The sequence below is a fragment of the Microcaecilia unicolor genome, chromosome 3, assembly GCF_901765095.1.
Source record: "Microcaecilia unicolor chromosome 3, aMicUni1.1, whole genome shotgun sequence".
NCBI lineage: Eukaryota > Metazoa > Chordata > Amphibia > Gymnophiona > Siphonopidae > Microcaecilia > Microcaecilia unicolor.
The window spans coordinates 27,721,087-27,741,241 of record NC_044033.1 but is presented as its reverse complement, the minus strand read 5'-3'; the positions used below and the strand labels follow the sequence as shown (position 1 = coordinate 27,741,241).

Genomic DNA, 20,155 nt, shown 5'->3' with positions numbered 1-20,155 from the left:
CTCTCCCCAGCTCCCCCCTCCAGCCACCCAGCGATTGTCCTCCATCCCCTGCCCCCCCCCTCCAGCCACCCACCGATTGTCCTCTCTCCCCTGCCCCCCTCCAGCCTGCCCCCCCTCCAGCCACCCACCGATTGTCCTCTCTCCCCTGCCCCCCTCCAGACATCCAGCGATTCTAGTTTTTCCTGTGGCCCCCCTCCAGCCACCCAGCTATTCTCCCTTTCCCCTTGCCCCCACCAGTGCTCTTCTTTCCCTGGGCCATGCCCCCCCTTCCAGGCAGCCGGCGAATCTCCTGTCTCCCGTGCCCCATCGATTCGCCGCTGTGCACCTGCCCTTCCACCTGTGGTTGGTGAGCTGTTGCATGTGACGTGCGTAGGGTGAGCGATGTGATTCGGTGAGTGTCACTGCTCCGCCCTCGATGTCATCACGTTGTGACGCGAGGGCAGGGCAGACACTCATGGGCACACAGCAATCTACACAACTTCTACTTCCGGCTGCAGGCTTCCGGCTTCATTAGAACGTTGGAGGTGCGTTTTATATAGAGAGATGAGGGGGTACCTGTAATATCCATTGTGTCAGGCAGGGGCGTAGCCCGACCTCAGCAGGAGGGGGGCCAGAGCCCGAGGTGGGGGGGGCAATGTTTACCCGCCTCCCCCTGCTGCCGACCCCCCCACCACCACTTTGGACCACCCACCGCCGCAACCACAAACACCCCCCTGCCGCCCCCGCTGCCGCCGCCCACCCCCTGCCTCGCCACCACATCATGTACCTTGTTTGCTGGCGGGGGTCCCCAATCCCCCCTATGGGGCTACATGCACGGTGCAGGACGTAAGGCGTGAGAAACAGATGATCACACAACGAAGGCACCGGAGTCGACCAGCGCTGAAGAAGACTCTTTGGCTGCCAAGGATTGGGGACCCCCACCAGCAAACAAGGTACCTGATGATGCGGCGGTGGGGCGGGGGGCGGGCAGCGGGCGGCGGTGGGGGAGGTCAAATGTAGAGGGGGCCAGGGCGTAATCTGTGGGGGCCCATGCCCCCGTGGCCCCACGTAGCTAAGTCCCTGGTGTCAGGCTGTACTATTTCCATCATAATTTGTTTAGACAATCTGTGGTGTCTAGTATATTGCTGGTTGCATCTTTTACTGTCTGAGAATCCACCCTGTCTAGGGGCTTCCTCTGTGAATTACCAGTGCCTGATACGATTGGTCTGCCAGGGTTTCAGGTTGTAAATAATGACCAGTGGAAGGATGGGTTGGCATCAGAAGTTCCAGCTGAGACTGTAACTGATGTGCTGATACAATGTTTCAGCTTGTTTGCATATTTCTGTGTGGGTTATGTTTCTTGTGGAATGTTTGTGAGACTGGGAGACTTTGGCATTCAAATGGCAGATGAGGTTTAACGTGAGCAAGTGCAAAGTGATGCATGTAGGGAAGAGGAACCCAAAATATATAGCTTGTGACGCAAGGTTCCACATTAGGAGTCACTACCCAGGAAAAGGATCTAGGTGTCGTCGTTGATGAGACGTTGAAACCCTCTGTTCAGTGTGCAGCAGCATCTAAGAAAGCAAATAGAACGTTAGGCATTATTAGGAAAGGAATGGAAAACAAAAATGAGGACGTTATAATGCCTTTGTATCGCTCCACGGCGCAACCGCACCTCGAATGCTGTGTGCAGTTCTGGTCACTGCATCTCAAAAAAGATATAGCGGAATTAGAAAAAGTTCAGAGAAGGGCGATGAAAATGGTAAAGGGGGTGGGATGACTTCCCTATGAGGAAAGGCTAAAAAAGCTAGGGCTCTTCAGCTTGGAGAAGAGACAGCTGAGGGGAGATATGAAAGAGATCTATAAAATAACTGAGGGCTTCTTTTACAAAACCGCACTAGTGATTCCCGCACAGCAAATGAGAGAAAGCAAAATTCGCCCTTTCCTTTCTGAGCACACTACCAGAACCCTCATCCACATTCTTATCACCTCTCGCTTAGACTATTGCAACTTGCTTCTCACAGGTCTCCCACTTAGCCATCTCTCTCCTCTTCAATCTGTTCAAAATTCTGCTGCACGACTAATATTCCGCCAGTGTCGTTGTGCTCATATTAGCCCTCTCCTCAAGTCACTTCACTGGCTTCCTATCCATTTCCACATACAGTTCAAACTCCTCTTATTGACTTATAAGTGCATTCACTCTGCAGCTCCTCAGTACCTCTCCACTCTCATCTCTCCCTACATTCCTCCCCGGGAACTCGGTTCACTGGGTAAATCTCTCTTATCTGCATCCTTCTCCTCCACTGCTAACTCCAGACTCCGTTCCTTTTATCTTGCTGCACCATATTTCTGGAATAGAGTTCCTGAGCCGGTACGTCAAGCTCCATCTCTGGCCGTCTTCAAATCTAAGCTAAAAGCCCACCTTTTTGATGCTGCTTTTAACTCCTAACCCTTATTCACTTGTTCAGAACCCTTATTTTATCATCCTCACTTTAATATTCCCTTAGATCTTGTTTGTCCTGTTTGTCTGTCCTAATTAGATTGTAAGCTCTGTCGAGCAGGGACTGTCTCTTCATGTTCAAGTGTACAGCGCTGCGTACGTTTAGTAGCGCTATAGAAATGATAAGTAGTAGTAGTAGCAGTAAACTGAATGGGCTTCCTCTCATTTGCCGCACCAGGAATCGGTAGAGCAGCTTTGTAAAAGAAGCCCTGAGTGGAGTGGAACAGGTAGACATGAAATGCTTGTTTACTCTTTCCAAAAATTCTAGGACTAGGGGGCACACAATGAAGGTACTAAGTAGTAAATTTAAAACAAACTGAATAAAATATTTCTTCACTCAATGTATAATCTTCCGACCAGAAACAGAACCAGTGTGTCATGTACCTATTTGAACCTCCACTATCCAAGCTGCATTGGACTCAGATACAAATCAACATATGCATCAAATTTTTCTTACTTAAGTACACAAATGTGTGGAATGCTCTGCCAAAGAGTGTGAAAACGATTCACAACCATCAAAACTTCAGGCGATCATTAAAGACCTATCTGTTTTGCAAGGCCTATCCTATTGGCCCTACTTAAATGCCTCAACTCTGCAATGCATTAATACCTTATATCACATTGGACATTATATATTCCTTTATTTCCTTGTCCCTTTTTGTACCTGTTTACTCTCACCTTACCTGACCCTTATTTTAAACTGTATTTGTTTAACATCTACCGGACTTGGTGATCGCCTTTACAGTATAATGTAAGCCACCTTGAGCCTGCTAATGGTTGGGAAAATGTGGGATACAAATGTTACAAATAAATAAATAAATTCTGGAATTTATTGCGAGAGAATGTGGTAAAAGCAATTAGCTTAGCAGGGTTTTAAAAAGGTTTGGATCATTTTCTAGAAGAACAGTCCATAAGCCATTATAAAGATGGACTTGGGGAAATGCACTGCTTATTTCTAGGATACACAACAAACTGTCAGTGGAGCAGCTCACACTTATTTATGTTTTAATGAGGGGATGTCTCATACTGTCACACAGGCACTTCTTTTTTGTGCTTCCTTAAAGCCTCAGCTGCTCCACTGACAGTTTGTTGTGTATGGTTCAAATTATAAGTGGTGGAGGGTTGCCATTTTTGGTTAGATTTTTTGATTATTTCTAGGATAAGCAGCATAGAATCTGTTTGATTGTTCTGGGATCTTGCCAAGTACTTGTGACCTGGATTGGCCACTGCTGGAAACAGAATACTGGACTTGATGGATCTTTCATCTGTCCCAGTATGGCATCGCTTATGTTCTTATGTAGTATGAGTTGTCTGGGCTACTCTTCTATATACTTTTCCATGTCTGTGGCCACCAGTCTTTCTTGTATGTAAGCTTGCTGTGTAGGTTTTTTTTTTATTATTATTGCAGTTCCTTTTAGTGAAGAAATAACAGATAGGGACTTTTTTTTTCTACTTGATGGAGATCTGCGGTCTAACCCTGTAGTTAAAATTCTCTGGGTAGTAGGAAGGGTATTCATTCATTTGCTTTGTATAATCTGTGCTATGAGTGCTCTTTCTTATGGAAATGTGCTTCTCTAAAAATAAAAGTCCTCTGGATGACAGTAAAGTTGAATTTACAGAAATAGAATGTTAGCCCTTTGAGACCACAGGAGAGTTCATGCTGTGATAATTGGTGGTTAATGGAGGTTTATTATCCCTATTCGATTCACATTTCATTGGTGTTTTTAAGTGGGAGTTTTGTTGATTGTCACATTCTTGTGGAGGTTGAATGCTCAAACTCTAATATTTATATTTGTCCAATGATTCCAAAATATCAAATGATTCCTTCCAGTCATTAGTGACTTTTCTACTATAAGTATTATTTATTATTATTATTATTATTATTAGCATTTGTATAGTGCTACCAGACGCACGCAGGGCTGAACACCTGATACAAAGAGACAGTCCCTGCTCAGAAGAGCTTACAATCTAAATAATACAGACAGACAAGACAGTTACGGGTGAGGGAAGTAATGGGTGAGAAGGGAGGAAGGGACAAGGGGAGGGCAATTGTGGCTAGGAGCCAAAAGCAGCAGTGAAAAGGTGGGTTTTCAGCATGGATTTGAAAACAGGTAGAGATGGAGCTAGACGTATAGGTCCAGGAAGTCTATTCCAGGCATAAGGTGCCGCGAGAGAAAAGGAGCGAAGCCTGGAGTTAGCGGTGGAGGAGAAGGGGGACGACAAGAGAGATTTGTCCAGCGAGCGGAGTTCACGGGGAGGAATGTAGGGAGAGATGAGAGCGGAGAGGTAGTGGGGGGCCGCAGAGTGGATGCACTTAAAGGTCAGTACGAGAAGTTTAAACTGAATGCGGAAGCGGACAGGGAGCTAATCAAGTGACTTGAGGAGTGAGCTAGTTTGGGTATAACGATTCTGGTGGAAAACAAGTTGTGCTGCAGAATTTGGTTATGATCTGGGATATACAGTTGACCAGTGAAGGGTACAGGGACAAGTTAGAAAACTGTTTCACTTCACTGTCTCCAAAGTCTGATCTTACTTTAAATAATAAGCTATGTGAAAAACTTTAGTTTCACAAAGAATTTCATTAAAAATAGAGAAAAAAGACCCCAGAGTCCTTTAAGTCAGACCATACGAGTGTCTGTTCTTCATAGGTCCCACATATCTTTCATCGGTCTTTAAGAAACCCTCCAAATGCTTGATAATTTTTCATTTTTATTTCTACTGGTGCTTCAAATTGCTGATTTGTGATTTGAAAACATCGAATTTCATATTTCAAAACAAAAAAGGCATGGCCTAGCTCTTATTTTGGTTTCAGTAAACCTACTGCAAAACTAAAACAAAAAAACCTTAGCAAGCACATATCTTGTTATCTCCAACGGGGGCCCGTTTCACCTCTGTTATCTGCTTCCTCAGGGGGCTATATCAGGGTGTGTTATTTTCTCTTAGCCCAATTACAGAGTGGAGGAGTGGCCTAAAGGTTAGCGTAGTGTGTTGGGGAACTGCGTTTGATTCCCACTGCTGCCTGATGGCCACCAGTGGATTCAGATCCTGGGGGACTGTGTTCAATTCCCTCTGCAGCTCCATGTGACCCTGTGCAAGTCACTTAACCCTCCACTGTCACAGGTACAACAGTAGTACAATGTACTACTTAGATTGTAAGCCCACCAGGGACAGTCCCAGTACTTGTAAAATGAAACTGTACACTGTTTGTTTGTTTGTTTGTTTATTTATATCTCACATTTTCCCACCAATTTACAGGCTCAATGTGGCTTACATTTGCCGTAATGGTGATTGCCATTTCCGGTTAACAGAATTACAAATGGTATTGCGTTAAGGTGCGTACACACATGGTAAAGAATAATAAATTATGGTATTGCATATAGGTTCCTGAGTGGTAGATTGGATTGTAACATACGTTAGGTCATCGATTATAGCAAAATCGTTTTCGACATAAGGATTAAAGTGGTATTGCATAAGGTGCATACATACATGGTAAAGAAGAGTACGTTGTGATATTGCATATAGGTTCCTGAGTAATAGATTGGATTGTAACATATGTTAGGTCATCGATTATAGAGAAATCATTTTAGACATTAGGACTAAAGTGGTAGTGATATAGAACATGAATGCTAAACGAACAGTCGGGTAAAAAAAGAAAAAATATACAAATGGTATCATAGTAACATAGTAGATGACGGCAGAAAAAGACCTGCAAGGTCCATCCAGTCTGCCCAACAAGATAACTCATATGTGCTTCTTTTTGTGTGTACCCTGCTTTGATTTGTACTTGTGCTCTTCAGGGCACTGACTGCATAAGTCTGCCCAGCACTATCCCCGCCTCCCAACCACCAGCCCCGCCTCCCAACCACCGGCTCTGGCACAGACCGTATAAGTCTGTCCAGCACTATCCCTGCCTCCCAACCACCAGTCCCGCTTCCCACCACTGGCTCTGGCACAGACCGTATAAGTCTGCCCAGCCCTATCCACGCCTCCCAACCACCAGCCCCGCCTCCCGATCTTGACTAAGCTCCTGAGGATCCATTCCTTCGGCACAGGATTCCTTTATGCTTATCCCATGCATGTTTGAATTCCGTTACCGTTTTCATTTCCACCACCTCCCACGGGAGGGCATTCCAAGCATCCACTACTCTCTCCGTGAAAAAATACTTCCTGACATTTTTCTTGAGTCTGCCCCCCTTCAATCTCATTTCATGTCCTCTCGGTTCTACCGCCTTCCCATCTCCGGAAAAGGTTCGTTTGCGGATCGCATATTGAACATGGATTGCATATTAAAATTAAACAATACGGTATAGGAAGAGAGTAATCCTATTGTTAAGTAAATGATGGTGAAAGTAGTATATAAATACTTGAATGAATGAATTGAAATGAGCAGCCTTTAGTAGCTTTTCTACTTTAGGTGTCATAGCTATGATCTGGGATATACAGTTGACCAGCGAGGCTGCAGGAACAGGTACATGAACCTGGGAGTCATGTGGGCCTGGCTGTAATTGGTAGAATGTCAAATCCCAGCCCACATGGCACCTCCATTCACGCCCCTGTTAACATTTCTAGTAGTTTTAGGCGAAGAGCGGGGTGACAAAACATGCATGCAGGAAAAATTGCGTTTGCTTGTGTGAAGTTCCCTAGTGCTGACAGAGGTTATTCCCAGCACTCTGGCTCCTCTCTCTGCCTAATCTGCTTTCCAAATTCCACCGCCACCATCATCTGCCACCCCACCTCAACCAAGCTGCCTGAATCCCAAAGCTGTTGCAGTCCTGTTGGCCAGAAGGATTTATCTCAGGAGGGAAGGAGAAGAGCACTGTGATTGGAGCTACCACGGGTAAGTACATAAGTAATGTCACACTGGGAAAAGACCAAGGGTCCATCGAGCCCAGCATCCTGTCCACAACAGCGGCCAATCCAGGCCAAGGGCACCTGACGAGCTTCCCAAACGTACAAACATTCTATACATGTTATTCCTGGAATTGTGGATTTTTCCCAAGTCCATTTAGTAGCGGTCTATGGACTTGTCCTTTAGGAAACCGTCCAACCCCTTTTTAAACTCTGCCAAGCTAACCGCCTTCACCACGTTCTCCGGCAACGAATTCCAGAGTTTAATTACGTGTTGGGTGAAGAAAAAGTTTCTCCGATTTGTTTTAAATTTACTACACTGTAGTTTCATCGCATGCCCCCTAGTCCTAGTATTTTTGGAAAGCGTGAACAGACGCTTCACATCCACCTGTTCCACTCCACTCATTATTTTATATACCTCTATCATGTCTCCCCTCAGCCGTCTCTTCTCCAAGCTGAAAAGCCCTAGCCTCCCTTAGTCTTTCTTCATAGGGAAATCGTCCCATCCCCGCTATCATTTTAGTCGCCCTTCGCTGCACCTTTTCCAATTCCACTATATCTTTCTTGAGATGCGGAGACCAGAATTAAACACAATACTCAAGGTGCGGTCGCACCATGGAGCGATATAACGGCATTATAACATCCTCACACCTGTTTTCCATACCTTTCCTAATAATACCCAACATTCTATTCGCTTTCTGAGCCGCAGCAGCACACTGAGCAGAAGGTTTCAGTGTATTATCGACGACGACACCCAGATCCCTTTCTTGGTCCGTAACTCCTAAAGTGGAACCTTGCATGACGTAGCTATAATTCGGGTTCTTATTTCCCACATGCATCACCTTGCACTTGCTCAGTCTGGTGCTTTTTTCTGCTATTTCAGCTGCACTGAACTGCATAAAAATCAATCCTATCTTTATGTGATGTTGCTTAGGTGGTTAAGTGCATAAGAAATAGCCAGCTGCATAAACCTGGATATACAGTGCCGGTCCTGGGAACGGACTGGCATGGAATATCCAGGAATTACGTCGGTGGTGGCTAAAAGACAGTCACAGTCGGAGGCTGAATATCTATCCATACAGTGTTATTGTTTTTCATTGAAGATACTAACCGTAGAAGTCGGCGGGATTGCTGTATTTGGGGCATGGATAGCCAATTGTTGTAAAATACTGGACCATGTCGCAGGCAGTTCCAGAATAGATGGTAGCCCCAGAAGACAAAAGAAGAACCAGGTCAAAGAGCTGGAAGATGTCTGATCGCGGCTGATGAATGGAAAGAACCACTAGTCGGTTTCCTCTGGCCAGCCTGGATAATGTTATCACGAGGTTGTGTGCTGTAAAACTGTCCAGCCCAGATGTGGGTTCATCTAGAATCAAGATACCTGTCCCAACACAAAAGGTGACACTGTGTCAAGGCAGTGACGAGTTGCTTTATGTCAAATTTCATTGCTCGATTGAAACCTGAAAAAGCACATTAAACACCTAATCTCATCTAATCTAACTACTCAGGATTTAATTAGTCACAAAATTCCTAAAAAAGTTTGGCTTGACTTACAATATGAGAACCCAAACAGCAACGGGGAAAGAAACAATATCAAACAGTAACAAAAAAAATCAGCCCGAACAAGTTAATCATTAAAGATCAAACAGATACGTCTTCAATTGTTTTCGGAACATCAAACAGGTTGACGTCAATCTCAGATAATTAGGGAGAGAGTTCCAAATATATATGGCCTGAAATTAAAACAGATCTGAGAGATCGATTATAGTCAGGGCTTTTTTTGAGGGGGGTATTTGGGGGTAATGAGTTCCGGCACCTTTTCCATTGTCTGCTAAAATTGACCCATAGTCCCCAAGTTTTAATGAAAGATCTCAGGCTCTACACACAAATCCTGCCTTGTCATAGATTCTGTGACTGGTTCTAGGGGTCCTGGCTATTGTGGGGTGGGTCCCTCAGTGATCACCCCACCCTTGAAGGGTGGCCTGGCATTTGAGTAGTGGCACCTTTTTCGCTGGAAAAAACGCACTGATTATAGTGAACATCCGTGACAGAAGGACATCTTAACGACAATTGCCCCCTGCAATCTAAGAGAGTGACGGCAAAAGGTTTATTTATTTATTTGTTACATTTGTATCCCACATTTTCCCACCTATTTGCAGGCTCAATATTTATTTTATTTATTTATTTTATTGCATTTGTATCCCACATTTTCCTACCTTTTTGCGGGCTTAGTGTGGCTTACAATACATTATGGATGATGGAAATACATTTTGTTACAATTCGGTTATGGATTACATTGTGAAGAGTTATACGAGACAAAATCAAAGTATCGTTAAGGAATATATCAATGGAAAAGAACGTTGAAACATTGGAAGGAAACAACGAGGAACTAAGGGGCAATATATCATGACAGAAAACATATATGATATACATTTTTTTTTTTTTGTGAGTAGAGGTATGAGTGTGGTGAGGTTTCAGGATAGAGAATTCATAAGTGGATGTGTTGATGTATTACTGAACAGTGAGTATGGATTTTATGTGTTTTGGTTCTTTCCGTAAATTTTCTCAAAAAAATGTGTTTTCAATAATTTACGGAAGTTGGTTTGTTCGCAGATCGTTTTCAGGCCACGCGGCAGCGCGTTCCAGAACTGCGTGCTCATGTAAGAAAAGATTGACGCATGCAGCGCCTTGTATTTCAGGCCCTTGCAGTTAGGGAAGTGGAGGTTGAGGAAAGTTCTGGATGATTTTTTAGCGTTTCTGGGTGGTAAGTCGATTAACTCAGACATGTAGGCTGGGGCTTCGCCGTGAATGATTTTGTGGACTAATGTGCATACTTTAAAAGTAATGCGTTCCTTAAGTGGGAGCCAGTGTAGCTTCTCTCGTAATGGTTTTGCACTTTCATATTTTGGTTTTCCGAATATGAGTCTGGCTGCTGTATTCTGGGCTGTTTGAAGTTTCCTCAGTATTTGCTCTTTGCAGCCTGCGTACAGTGAGTTGCAGTAGTCTCTTAGATGGCTGAGTATGAGGGATTGCACTAGGCTGCGGAAGACGGATCTTGGGAAGAATGGTCTTATTCTTTTCAGTTTCCACATGCAGTAGAACATTTTTTTGGTTGTGTTGTTTGCATGGGTTTCGAGTGTTAGGTGGCGGTTGATAGTAACTCCAAGGATTTTTAGTGTTTCTGAGATTGGAAGGTTTAGTTTTGGTGTATTTATATGGCTTACATAGTACCGGAGAGGCGTTTGTCGACACCGGTGTGAACAAATACAAAGTGATGTTGTGGTAGGTAAAGTTTGTGTGGCCATTACGTACTTTACTTTTGTTGTGTTGCAGAGATCAGACATTTAAGTTGGATCGTTAGGGTATGCCTTTTTAAACAGGTTCGTTTTTAGTGTTTTCAGGAAGTTGAGGAGGTCGTAAGTCATTTTCAAGGCTCTCGGTAATGCGTTCCATAGTTGTGTGTTTATGTAGGAAAAACTGGATGCATAAGTTGATTTGTATTTTAGTCCTTTGCAGCTTGGGTACTGCAGATTTAGATATGATCGTGTTGATTCGGATGTGTTTTTAGCTGGTAGGTCGATCAAGTCTGTCATGTATCCTGGGGCTTCACCATAGATAATTTTGTGAACCAGGGTGCAGATTTTGAAAGCAATGAGTTCTTTGATTGAGAGAATAGATGCATCACCGGCTCAGGAACTGCACCTTGCAAGTTGTTCTCGCTGAATATGTTAGATGAACTCTCTTTATATAGGTCACTGTTTACCAAAGTGTAGCATGGTTACAGTTACTGTGCATTATGGGGGAGGGGGGAGTTCTACTGTAGGGCCGGCCTTCTTTTTTCCATTATCGGCCGAGGCCAGCTATCTCTTAACCACGCCCCCGTCCCGCCTTCGTTACACTGCCGACACGCCCCCTTGAACTTTGGCCGGCCCTGCGACGGAAAGCAGTTGAATTCGGCCAAAATCTGCTTTCAAGTATACTGATTTGGCCAGCCTTAGGAGAAGGCTGGCCATCTCCTGATTTCTGTCGGAAGATGGCCACCCTTCTCTTTCGAAAATAAGCAGGTATGCCTTCTCCTTATTTTAAAATGACAGCGCTTCCCCGTGAATTTATACAGCGTAGATCTGATGTACGCCATCAAGTATAGCATTCAGAGCTGTCTTCCTGGGTTCAGGACAGCCCTAAACTGGATAAGGAAGGTACGGAATGAAACATTCTAGATATGCCTTCTCACTACTTGCTACTGGAAGCTACTAGAGACAGGACGTTGTTTGGATGGACCTTTGATCTGACGGAATGGCAATTTTATGTTCTTAAATTTTAAATAAACTATTGTTGCAGAGTGGACAGAATATTTACGGAGGTAGGATAATTTATCATGAGTGGGATTAAAATATTAACAAACTAGGCACATGCCTCAGGTGCACACGCTAGGTGGGGGGGGGAGCAGTCAGATATGCCTTAATCTAGTCTTGCCCAGGCCTGATGTAGGAAATAGATGATATGATCAGTCACAGTTGCTGTGTTGGCCCACACATGCGGTGCCATCAGCCAGTATTATGCATTGGCACTAGGGTTGCACTTTAATTGCAGTTAACTCTGCGATTAATGTATTAAACCACTCATCACAATTTTAAAAACCAATCACGTTGTAGTGTCTCTTGTCTCCTCCAAACATCTTTTCTGTTCTCTTCCACTCCCAACCCCTGTTCTCGGTGCAGTCTAACATCTTTCCCCATCCACGATTCAACATCACCCACCTCCCTGCGCCAGTCTACCTTAAAGGTGGTCTTTTGTTGATCCTTGCCAGCAGCAACGTTGCACATATTTATTTATTTGTCGCATTTGTATCCCACATTTTCCCACCTATTTGCAGGCTCAATGTGGCTTACATTATTCCATAATGGCGATCGCCATTTCCGGTATGAGGAAATACAAGTTGGTAATGCATACATGTTCATAAGAGAAAAGCAGGTTATAAAGAGTTCGTTATCAGGATCAGAGATACAGTGTTGTAGCGTTAGAGTTCATTCGCAACCATTGTTAAGTCAATCAGGTATATGGAGTTTGGTTATGCCCAGTTCTGGTATAAGTTTCGTTGACTGGAATTTAGGATGGATCATTGTGATATCCCTTATTGAACAGGTTGGTTTTTAGTGATTTTCGGAAGTTAAGTTATGCATTGTTTTTGTGGCACATGGTAGCGCATTCCATAGTTGTGTGCCAGCAGCCTGGTCTGTCGCTTTACCTCTGCTCTGTCCCGCCCAGGCAGAAACAGGATGTCAGAGGAGGCAGGACGGGCCAGAGGGAAAGCTTCAGGGTAGCCCACAGGCAGCATATGTGCAACGCTGCCACTCCCTGGACCAGCAGGGTATTGAGGGGAGGCAGATGCTGAACCCTGGATGGGGTAGAAGTGTGAGCTGCAGACCCGCAAGCAGAACTGGAGGGGTCACCGAAGGAAGCTATGACCAAGATAGCGAGCTCCAGAAGCCAAGTTTTTGTTTCTGCTGATTGGGGTGGAGAGGAGGGAGGGAGGGAGAGGTGCTGGACAATAGGAGGGAAAAAGGAGAGAGAGAGAAAAAATAGATCCCAGGAAAGAAAGAGAGAAGGGATGGTTGAGAAAGGGAGAGATGTTGGATCTGAGGGTGGAAAGCAGGGAGATTATCAGTCCTTTAGGGAAGGGAAGTGGGATGGGATTTGATATACCACCTTTCTGTAGTTACAATCAAAGCAGTTTACATATTATATACAGGTACTTATTTTGTAGCTGGGGCAATGGGGGATTAAATGACTTGACCAGAGTCACAAGGAGCTGCAGTGGGAAATACATAAATAAAATACCTTTAAATGGGCAATTAACAGCGATTAAAATTTTTAATCGAAAAGCAGCCCTAATTGCCACCCTGCTAGAGACAGTAGACTGGCATAAGGCATCCAAGAAGAGGTGGTATCACTTGCCTTTGTGTCTTGTTTCCCGCTGAGTTCAAACCCCAAAACAAACTCACAACACTCGAAGGCACAGAATGCAGTGAGCAGCTCTATAGGTACTGGGAGTTTTTAGAGGCTGGTGAGAGTGTTTATAGGTTGGGGTCAGGGGAGAACACCTTCTGATATCTGGTGAGCTGATAGGGGAAGAATGCTAGCTGATGTCTGAGAGCTGAGTGGGTGAAGAGTGCTTGCTGGGAGTGGTGGGGTATTTTTAAACCTCTGCCTTAAGATGACAAAATTCGATGTATAAGCTTATGTATTGCTGTTCATAAGATTGTGGGGGTTAAAAATGTATTTATATTATCATGCCTAGAACCTCTCTATAACTAACCTGTGGTTTCATCACTAATGAGTTACAGATACACTTCCTCTCACTCCTGGTCACATCAGTGTAGGCCGTAATACAGGAGTTCTCGACCCACTCTTTGGGACACACTCTTGCCAGTCAGGTTTTCAGGATACTCACAATGAATATGCATGAGATAGATCTCCATATAATGGAGGCAGTGCATGCAAATTGAAAACCAAAATGGCTTGGCATGTCCCAAGCAGTGGTGTAGCCACGGGTGGGCTTGGGCCCACCCACTTTGGTCTCAGGCCCACCTAAAATTCTGGCACCCTTGTTATGGCTGGAGGGATCCCCAAACCCTGTCAGCTGAAGAGGTCCAGCGGCACTGTCCACAGGCTGCTTCTGCACCTCCCTCCCCCATGAATTCTCCGTTTTCATGCATGAGTGTGTGTGGGGGGGGGGGGGGGGAGAGAAGTAGGCCAGCATGAGGGCTGCTCATGGACAGTGCCACCAACTGCAGCAGACAGGCAAGTGACCTATTCTGGCCACTAGATGACATCTTCAGCTGGTGGGGCTTGGATTATTTGTTGGGGGTCACTGGGGCAGGGGGTGGGGGAAAATGTGTTCCCACCCAAAATAGCACGTCTGGCTATGCCATTAATTCAAAGGACTGGTTGAAAACACCTGCCTTAATCTAATGAACAAACACTTGATTCCATACTCACCGGGATTCCACAACAGTTGCACCCCAATGCTCACCCTCCTCCTCTCGCCTCCTGACACACCCCGAACGTATTCATTTCCCACTCTTGTGTTTGCACATTGCCGCAGTCTCAGTTCTGCTATAACATCTTCTACCTGAAGACACAACAGGATGTAAAAGTGTTCATCAATGTTGCTGTTGGTGCTCTCTTGCTGTGATTGCCATCTGTGGCCTTGTCCCTCCCTCTTTCCATTTCTTGCCATTAAGGTCCTTCTGTGCCTATCCCACACATATATATTTTTTTGTTACATTTGTACGCTGCGCTTTCCCACTCATGGCAGGCTCAATGCGGTTTACAAGGGGCAATGGAGGGTTAAGTGACTTGCCCAGAGTCACAAGGAGCTGCCTGTGCCTGAAGTGAGAATTGAACTCAGTTCCTCAGGATCAAAGTCCACCACCCTAACCACTAGGCCACTCCTCCACTGTTGCTACTATTTGAGATTCTACATGGAATGTTGCTATTCTGCTATTCCACTAGCAACATTCCATGTAGAAGTCGGCCCTTGCAGATCACCAATGTGGCCACGCAGGCTTCTGCTTCTGTGAGTCTGACGTCCTGCACGTATGTGCAGGACGTCAGACTCACAGAAACAGAAGCCTGCGCAGCCTTCTACATGAAATGTTGCTAGTGGAATAGCAACATTCCATGTAGAATCTCCAATAGTAGCAACATTCCATGTAGAATGTCCAATAGTATCTATTTTATTTTTGTTATATTTGTACCCCGCGCTTTCCCACTCATGGCAGGCTCAATGTGGCTTACATGGGGCAATGGAGGGTTAAATGACTTGCCCACAGTCACAAGGAGCTGCCTGTGCCTGAAGTGGGAATTGAACTCAGTTCCTCAGTTCCCCAGGACCAAAGTCCACCACCCTAACTAGGCCACTGATAAAGTTTAACTTACAATAACTACAATTAATGAATGATGTTAATAATGGAAGACACTTGATACAGACAAAATAGTAGTAGAATCCTAACTGGCCAAGGCCAGTCTTAAGCTGGTGCGACAGGGGTGGTCGCAAAGGGCCTCACACTCCCAGGGGCCCCTCGACAGCCTTAGCATCTCCCTCCTGTTCCCTGCATCAGCCATCATGCCGTCTCCTGTTCTCAATCTAACCTCCTTGGTCAGCTCTCTCCTACTACCTTTCGGCTCCCTGCAGAGCTGCCTTCTTCAATCCAGGCCGCCGACAGCGTCAGTGAGGTAAGCACACTGTCTTCGGAGGCCCGGATGCTTTCTCTCTGCTGCAATTTCCCATACCGCAGAGGCGGGATGCTGCAACAGAGGGAGAGCTTCCGGGGACTGCCAAAGGCAGTGCGCCTACCTCACTGATACTGCCGGCAGCCCGGAAAATTGAAGGCGGCAGCGGTGCTGCAAGCCGGAACTAAGGGAGCAGGTAGGAGAGAGCTGAAGGCGGCTGGATTGAGACGACCGCTGAAGCCCACGAGGTTGGTCTCCCTTTCCCTCTCCTCTGCGCACCTCTCATCCCCTTACGCAAACAAAGCAAGCAAATCTATGTGCTGTTCTATCCACGATGTCGTTCTTTATTGTTGGTATCATTTTTATTGGACCTCGCTTGTGAAGCATACAGACGTACACAGAGAAAGTATTGGTTTAATCTAATTAGTTCTAAATCATAATCATTGTATCATTTGGAGGGGCTGGTTATAGGGACTCATTCTATTCTGATGGTTTAATTTCACCTAGTAAAGGGCCGACAAAACAGACATTATGAGTATCAGGTGCTTAAGAATCAGACTTACTATTTATATTTAAATCTTTTTATTGACTGAAAGGTCAATACATATGAACAGGAAACATCAACTTGTACACAAATCTTATACAAGAACATCAGTCAGCATTTCACAGTCAATGAAATTTCTTTTTATCCCCAGACACCCCAACCCCGTTTCTTATCCCTCTGCCTTAAATCTGTTTATATTTAACCATTGCAGTTGATATTGACAGAGACCACACATACTATTTCAGAGCGTATAATAATAAACAATCTTATATCATGGAGTTGTCAAGTTTCGCTTCACATTCCACAATGAATCATAGTGTAACTCTTTGATCCGCAATTAACCCCTTTCTCCTACCTTTCCCAGTTATCAAACCCTCCCTCCCTGCCCTCCCTTCCCTTCAAAATCTAGGATACTTTCTGACAGTCTGAATACAAGCTGTTGTCACTAAAAGTTCAACAGGTAACTCTTTGAAGCATGTGGTAATGTCTGTATAAATGGGTTCCATTTCTTTAGGAATTGCTGCAAGTCTGATTCTGGCCTGCCTTGACACATCTGTCTTTCCAAACGCATTAATGCCACCATTTTCATTCTCCACACCTGTGCTGAGGGACCATCTGGGGAAAGCCAATCTACAAGAATTGTTGCCTTCGCTATGACTATGGCCCGGTTTATGAATGCAATGCAGCCTCCTGGGACCGGGGCATTCACCTCAGGATTACCAAATAGCAGCAACGGGGAATATCGCCAATCTATAGCCCACAATTTAGAGACTTGTCTCAGAATGATCTTCCAAAATTCCTCCACCTGTACACAGAGCCAGAACATATGCCCCAAAGTCGCTCCCTCCTTCCCACACTTGGGGCATTCTCCGTCTGGGGAGGCTCCCATGTGAAACGCTCGCCGTGGGGGAATGTGTAGTCTGAGGGCAAATCGATACTGCATCTCCCAATGTGCTGATAATAAGGAGGATCGTTGGATTGTCAGGACATGTCTTTTGAACATGTCAGACGTTACTGTGATATTCAAGTCACTCTCCCATCCCCCAGCATATTTATCATAGTCCAATTCCAGCTTATGATCTTTGATGTGTCTGTGATGGTATTTCAAAGGCACTTTCTGTTGAGAGTTGAATGAGAATGCCTCTGCCACTTCCACTTGGACATCTTCTGTTAGGTCTTCCCATTCCAGGCTAGACACATAATGCTGTAGCTGCCAATAGTGGAAATAGTCTTTCGGAGTTATCAGCTTTGACCTTTGAAGATCTGTAGATGATTTTAGTTTCCCTTCCTCTGTTAGTATTTGTTGAAGGTAGATTATTCCTTGGTCTTCCCATCGTTGAAACATCGTGTATAAATCTCCGGGAGGGAAGTCTGGATTCCCCTTCAATGTCAAGTATGGAGTAGTTTTATAAGAGAATTGATGCATTCTGCAAATCCACTTCCAGGTTTTTTGCGCAGTCTGTAAAATGTTAGTGGTCGCCAAAACTGGGAATGTTCTCTTACCCAAACCATGAAGGGCACTACTGAAGTGGAAGGGTTTTAATAAGTTTTTCTCCATTTGAGTCGCTGAAAAATCTGATGTGTTACGGAACCAGTCATTGATGTGTCTCATTGCACAGGCCACCGTCATATGCCGCATGCTCAGCACTCCCATTCCCCCATATTCTTTTGGTATCTCCATCACTGACTGAGGCAGTCGCGGTCTTCTCCCTGCCAGAGGAATTTCTTTAGCATTACATTCAACTGCTTTTCATCTTTACTAGAAAGGTATAATGGCAAAACTTGAAAGATATACAGCCAGCGTGGCACTATCATCATGTTATACAACGCTATGCGTCCCGAGAGAGAGAGAGGTAGCCCCTGCCAATGACCCAGCCTTGTTGCTGTTTCAGTCAGCAGTTTTTGAATGTTCAGATTATAGAGTTGGGATAAGTCGCTCGGGATCTGTACCCCCAGATATTTGATGGCGCCTGCCGCTCTACGTAATGGGAATTTAAATCTCTTCATGTCATCGGGGCTGGACTGGATGTGCATAACACTAGATTTCTCTAAATTGACTTTAAAGCCTGAGAGTTTACCAAATTGGGAGACCCTGTTTATCAGCACACTCAGTGACGTTGTTGGTTTAGAGGTCATTATCAATAAGTCGTCTGCAAACGCTAATGCTTTCACTGTCTCTCCCCCTACCTCTACCCCAGCTATCTCCCTTTCTAGTTTCAGGCTCCTCAGCAGTGGTTCTATCGAGAGGAGGAAGAGGGCCGGAGATAATGGACAGCCCTGCCTCGTGCCCCTTGCTATAGAAAATTGTGCTGTTCTTGAGCCATTAATCAGTACTGCGGCTGTGGGACCCGAGTATAACGATTGAATCGCCTGATATGCCCATCCCTTGACACCTATGTGTTGTAGCACTGCAAACATGTACTCCCATTCCACTCTGTCGAACGCCTTCTCGGCATCCAGACTCACCAAGACCGCCTTTGTTTCTGTACAACTACATTGTCCCATTGCCATAAGTAGACGCCTCACATTTACTGCGGCATGTCTATTTCGTACAAAACCCACTTGCTCTGGATCTATTAATGTCGGCAACACTCTCTGAATTCTGTTTGCTAGAAGCTTGGCCATGATTTTTGTATCCACATTGATTAGTGATATGGGCCTGTAGGAGTCTGCCTGCGTTTCTTTCCTTCCTGGCTTTAAAAGTAATGTGATTAACGCTTCATTAGCATAGAGTGGGAATTCTCCCAGATCCACCACCTCTTCGTAATATGAGAGCAGAGGTCTTATTATCTGCTGGGTTAACATTTGGTAGAATGCACTAGAGAACCCATCTGGCCCCGGAGCCGAGTGTTTAGGCATCGTTTTAATTATGTCTTGTAGCTCCTTCCCTGTTATTGGTGAATTGAGTTCCTCTAACTCCATCTCACCAAGTTTGTTTAGCCCTGCCTGCTCTAGATACTGATTAATAGAGTCTGTAGAGTGGGGCATGGGCGTAGAGTATAAGTCTTGATAGAAATCTCGAAACACCTTCGCTACCTTGTCTCTTTGGTTTTGAATATGGCCCTCCTTATCCTTGACCGCCACTATTACTCTGCTTCCTCCCAAGTTTTTATTACACGTGCTAACATGCCTCCCGATTTGTTCCCAAAACGTTGTAACCGATATTTCCTACGTATTAATGCCCTAGAGGCTCGATCTTGTAGGAGGGAATCTAACGCTATTCTTGCTGACTGCATTTGTTCTTTGAAATGTGTGTTGGGATTATTAATGTACCTGCGCTTTGCTTTTTGGAGTCTTTTTTCTAGGTTGGTGATTGCTCTAGTGATTCGCCTTTCTCTTTTTGCTGTGAAGGCTATAATTGCCCCTCTTAATACTGCTTTAGCTGCTTGCCAAAACAAGGATGGCTGGCTTTGTGGACTGCATTAAATTTTTCATATTCCTCCCAGCTATCTTGTATGTATCGTTTGAATTCAGTATCTGCGGCTAAGTATGTTGGGAAGCGCCACCCCGCCCCGGCTCCAGATGACCCTGGATCTGTCAAGTCAATCCATGTCATCGCGTGATCTGAGACCTCTTCTGGCCCTATTACTGCGTCTGCTACCATATGAAACATGTTTTGATCTACAAGTATGTAATCTATCCTTGACCAGCTGCCATGTGCCCGTGATAAATGAGTATAGTCTCGTGAGTCTGGATGTAGAGTCCGCCACGCATCTACCAAATTTAGTGATTGCATGAATTGTGGAAGGGCTCTCGATCTCATTCCTCCCCTGCTGGCCCGTCTAGGTGTTGAACAATCTAATGTTGGATCTGCTACGAGATTAAGGTCTCCCATTATAATTAGGGGGATAGTTTTGCGGATGAGACATCTTTGGGCCACCCGCTCATAGAATGATTTGTCAAATAGATTTGGCCCATACAGTGCTACCAGCGTATATTCGCGATGTTGAATCCATAGGTGAATCAGCAGATATCTCCCCTGAGTGTCTCTTTCTATAACTTCCGATTTGGCCACTAATCCCTTGCGGATCAGAATAGCTATTCCT

The 20,155-nt window shown here is 45.0% G+C and overlaps 1 protein-coding gene across 1 annotated transcript in view; it reads right to left on the bottom strand.

The window, feature by feature from the left end:
• Positions 1-20,155, bottom strand: part of ABCG8 (ATP binding cassette subfamily G member 8) — a 71,102-nt gene that overhangs the window by 33,213 nt on the left and 17,734 nt on the right. Inside the window, exons 5-6 of the mRNA XM_030194581.1 lie at positions 14,330-14,462; positions 8,439-8,708 (exon numbers count right to left, since the gene is read on the bottom strand). Of these exons, the coding sequence (XP_030050441.1) occupies positions 8,439-8,708; positions 14,330-14,462 (403 nt within the window). The remainder of the gene's footprint in view (positions 1-8,438; positions 8,709-14,329; positions 14,463-20,155) is intronic.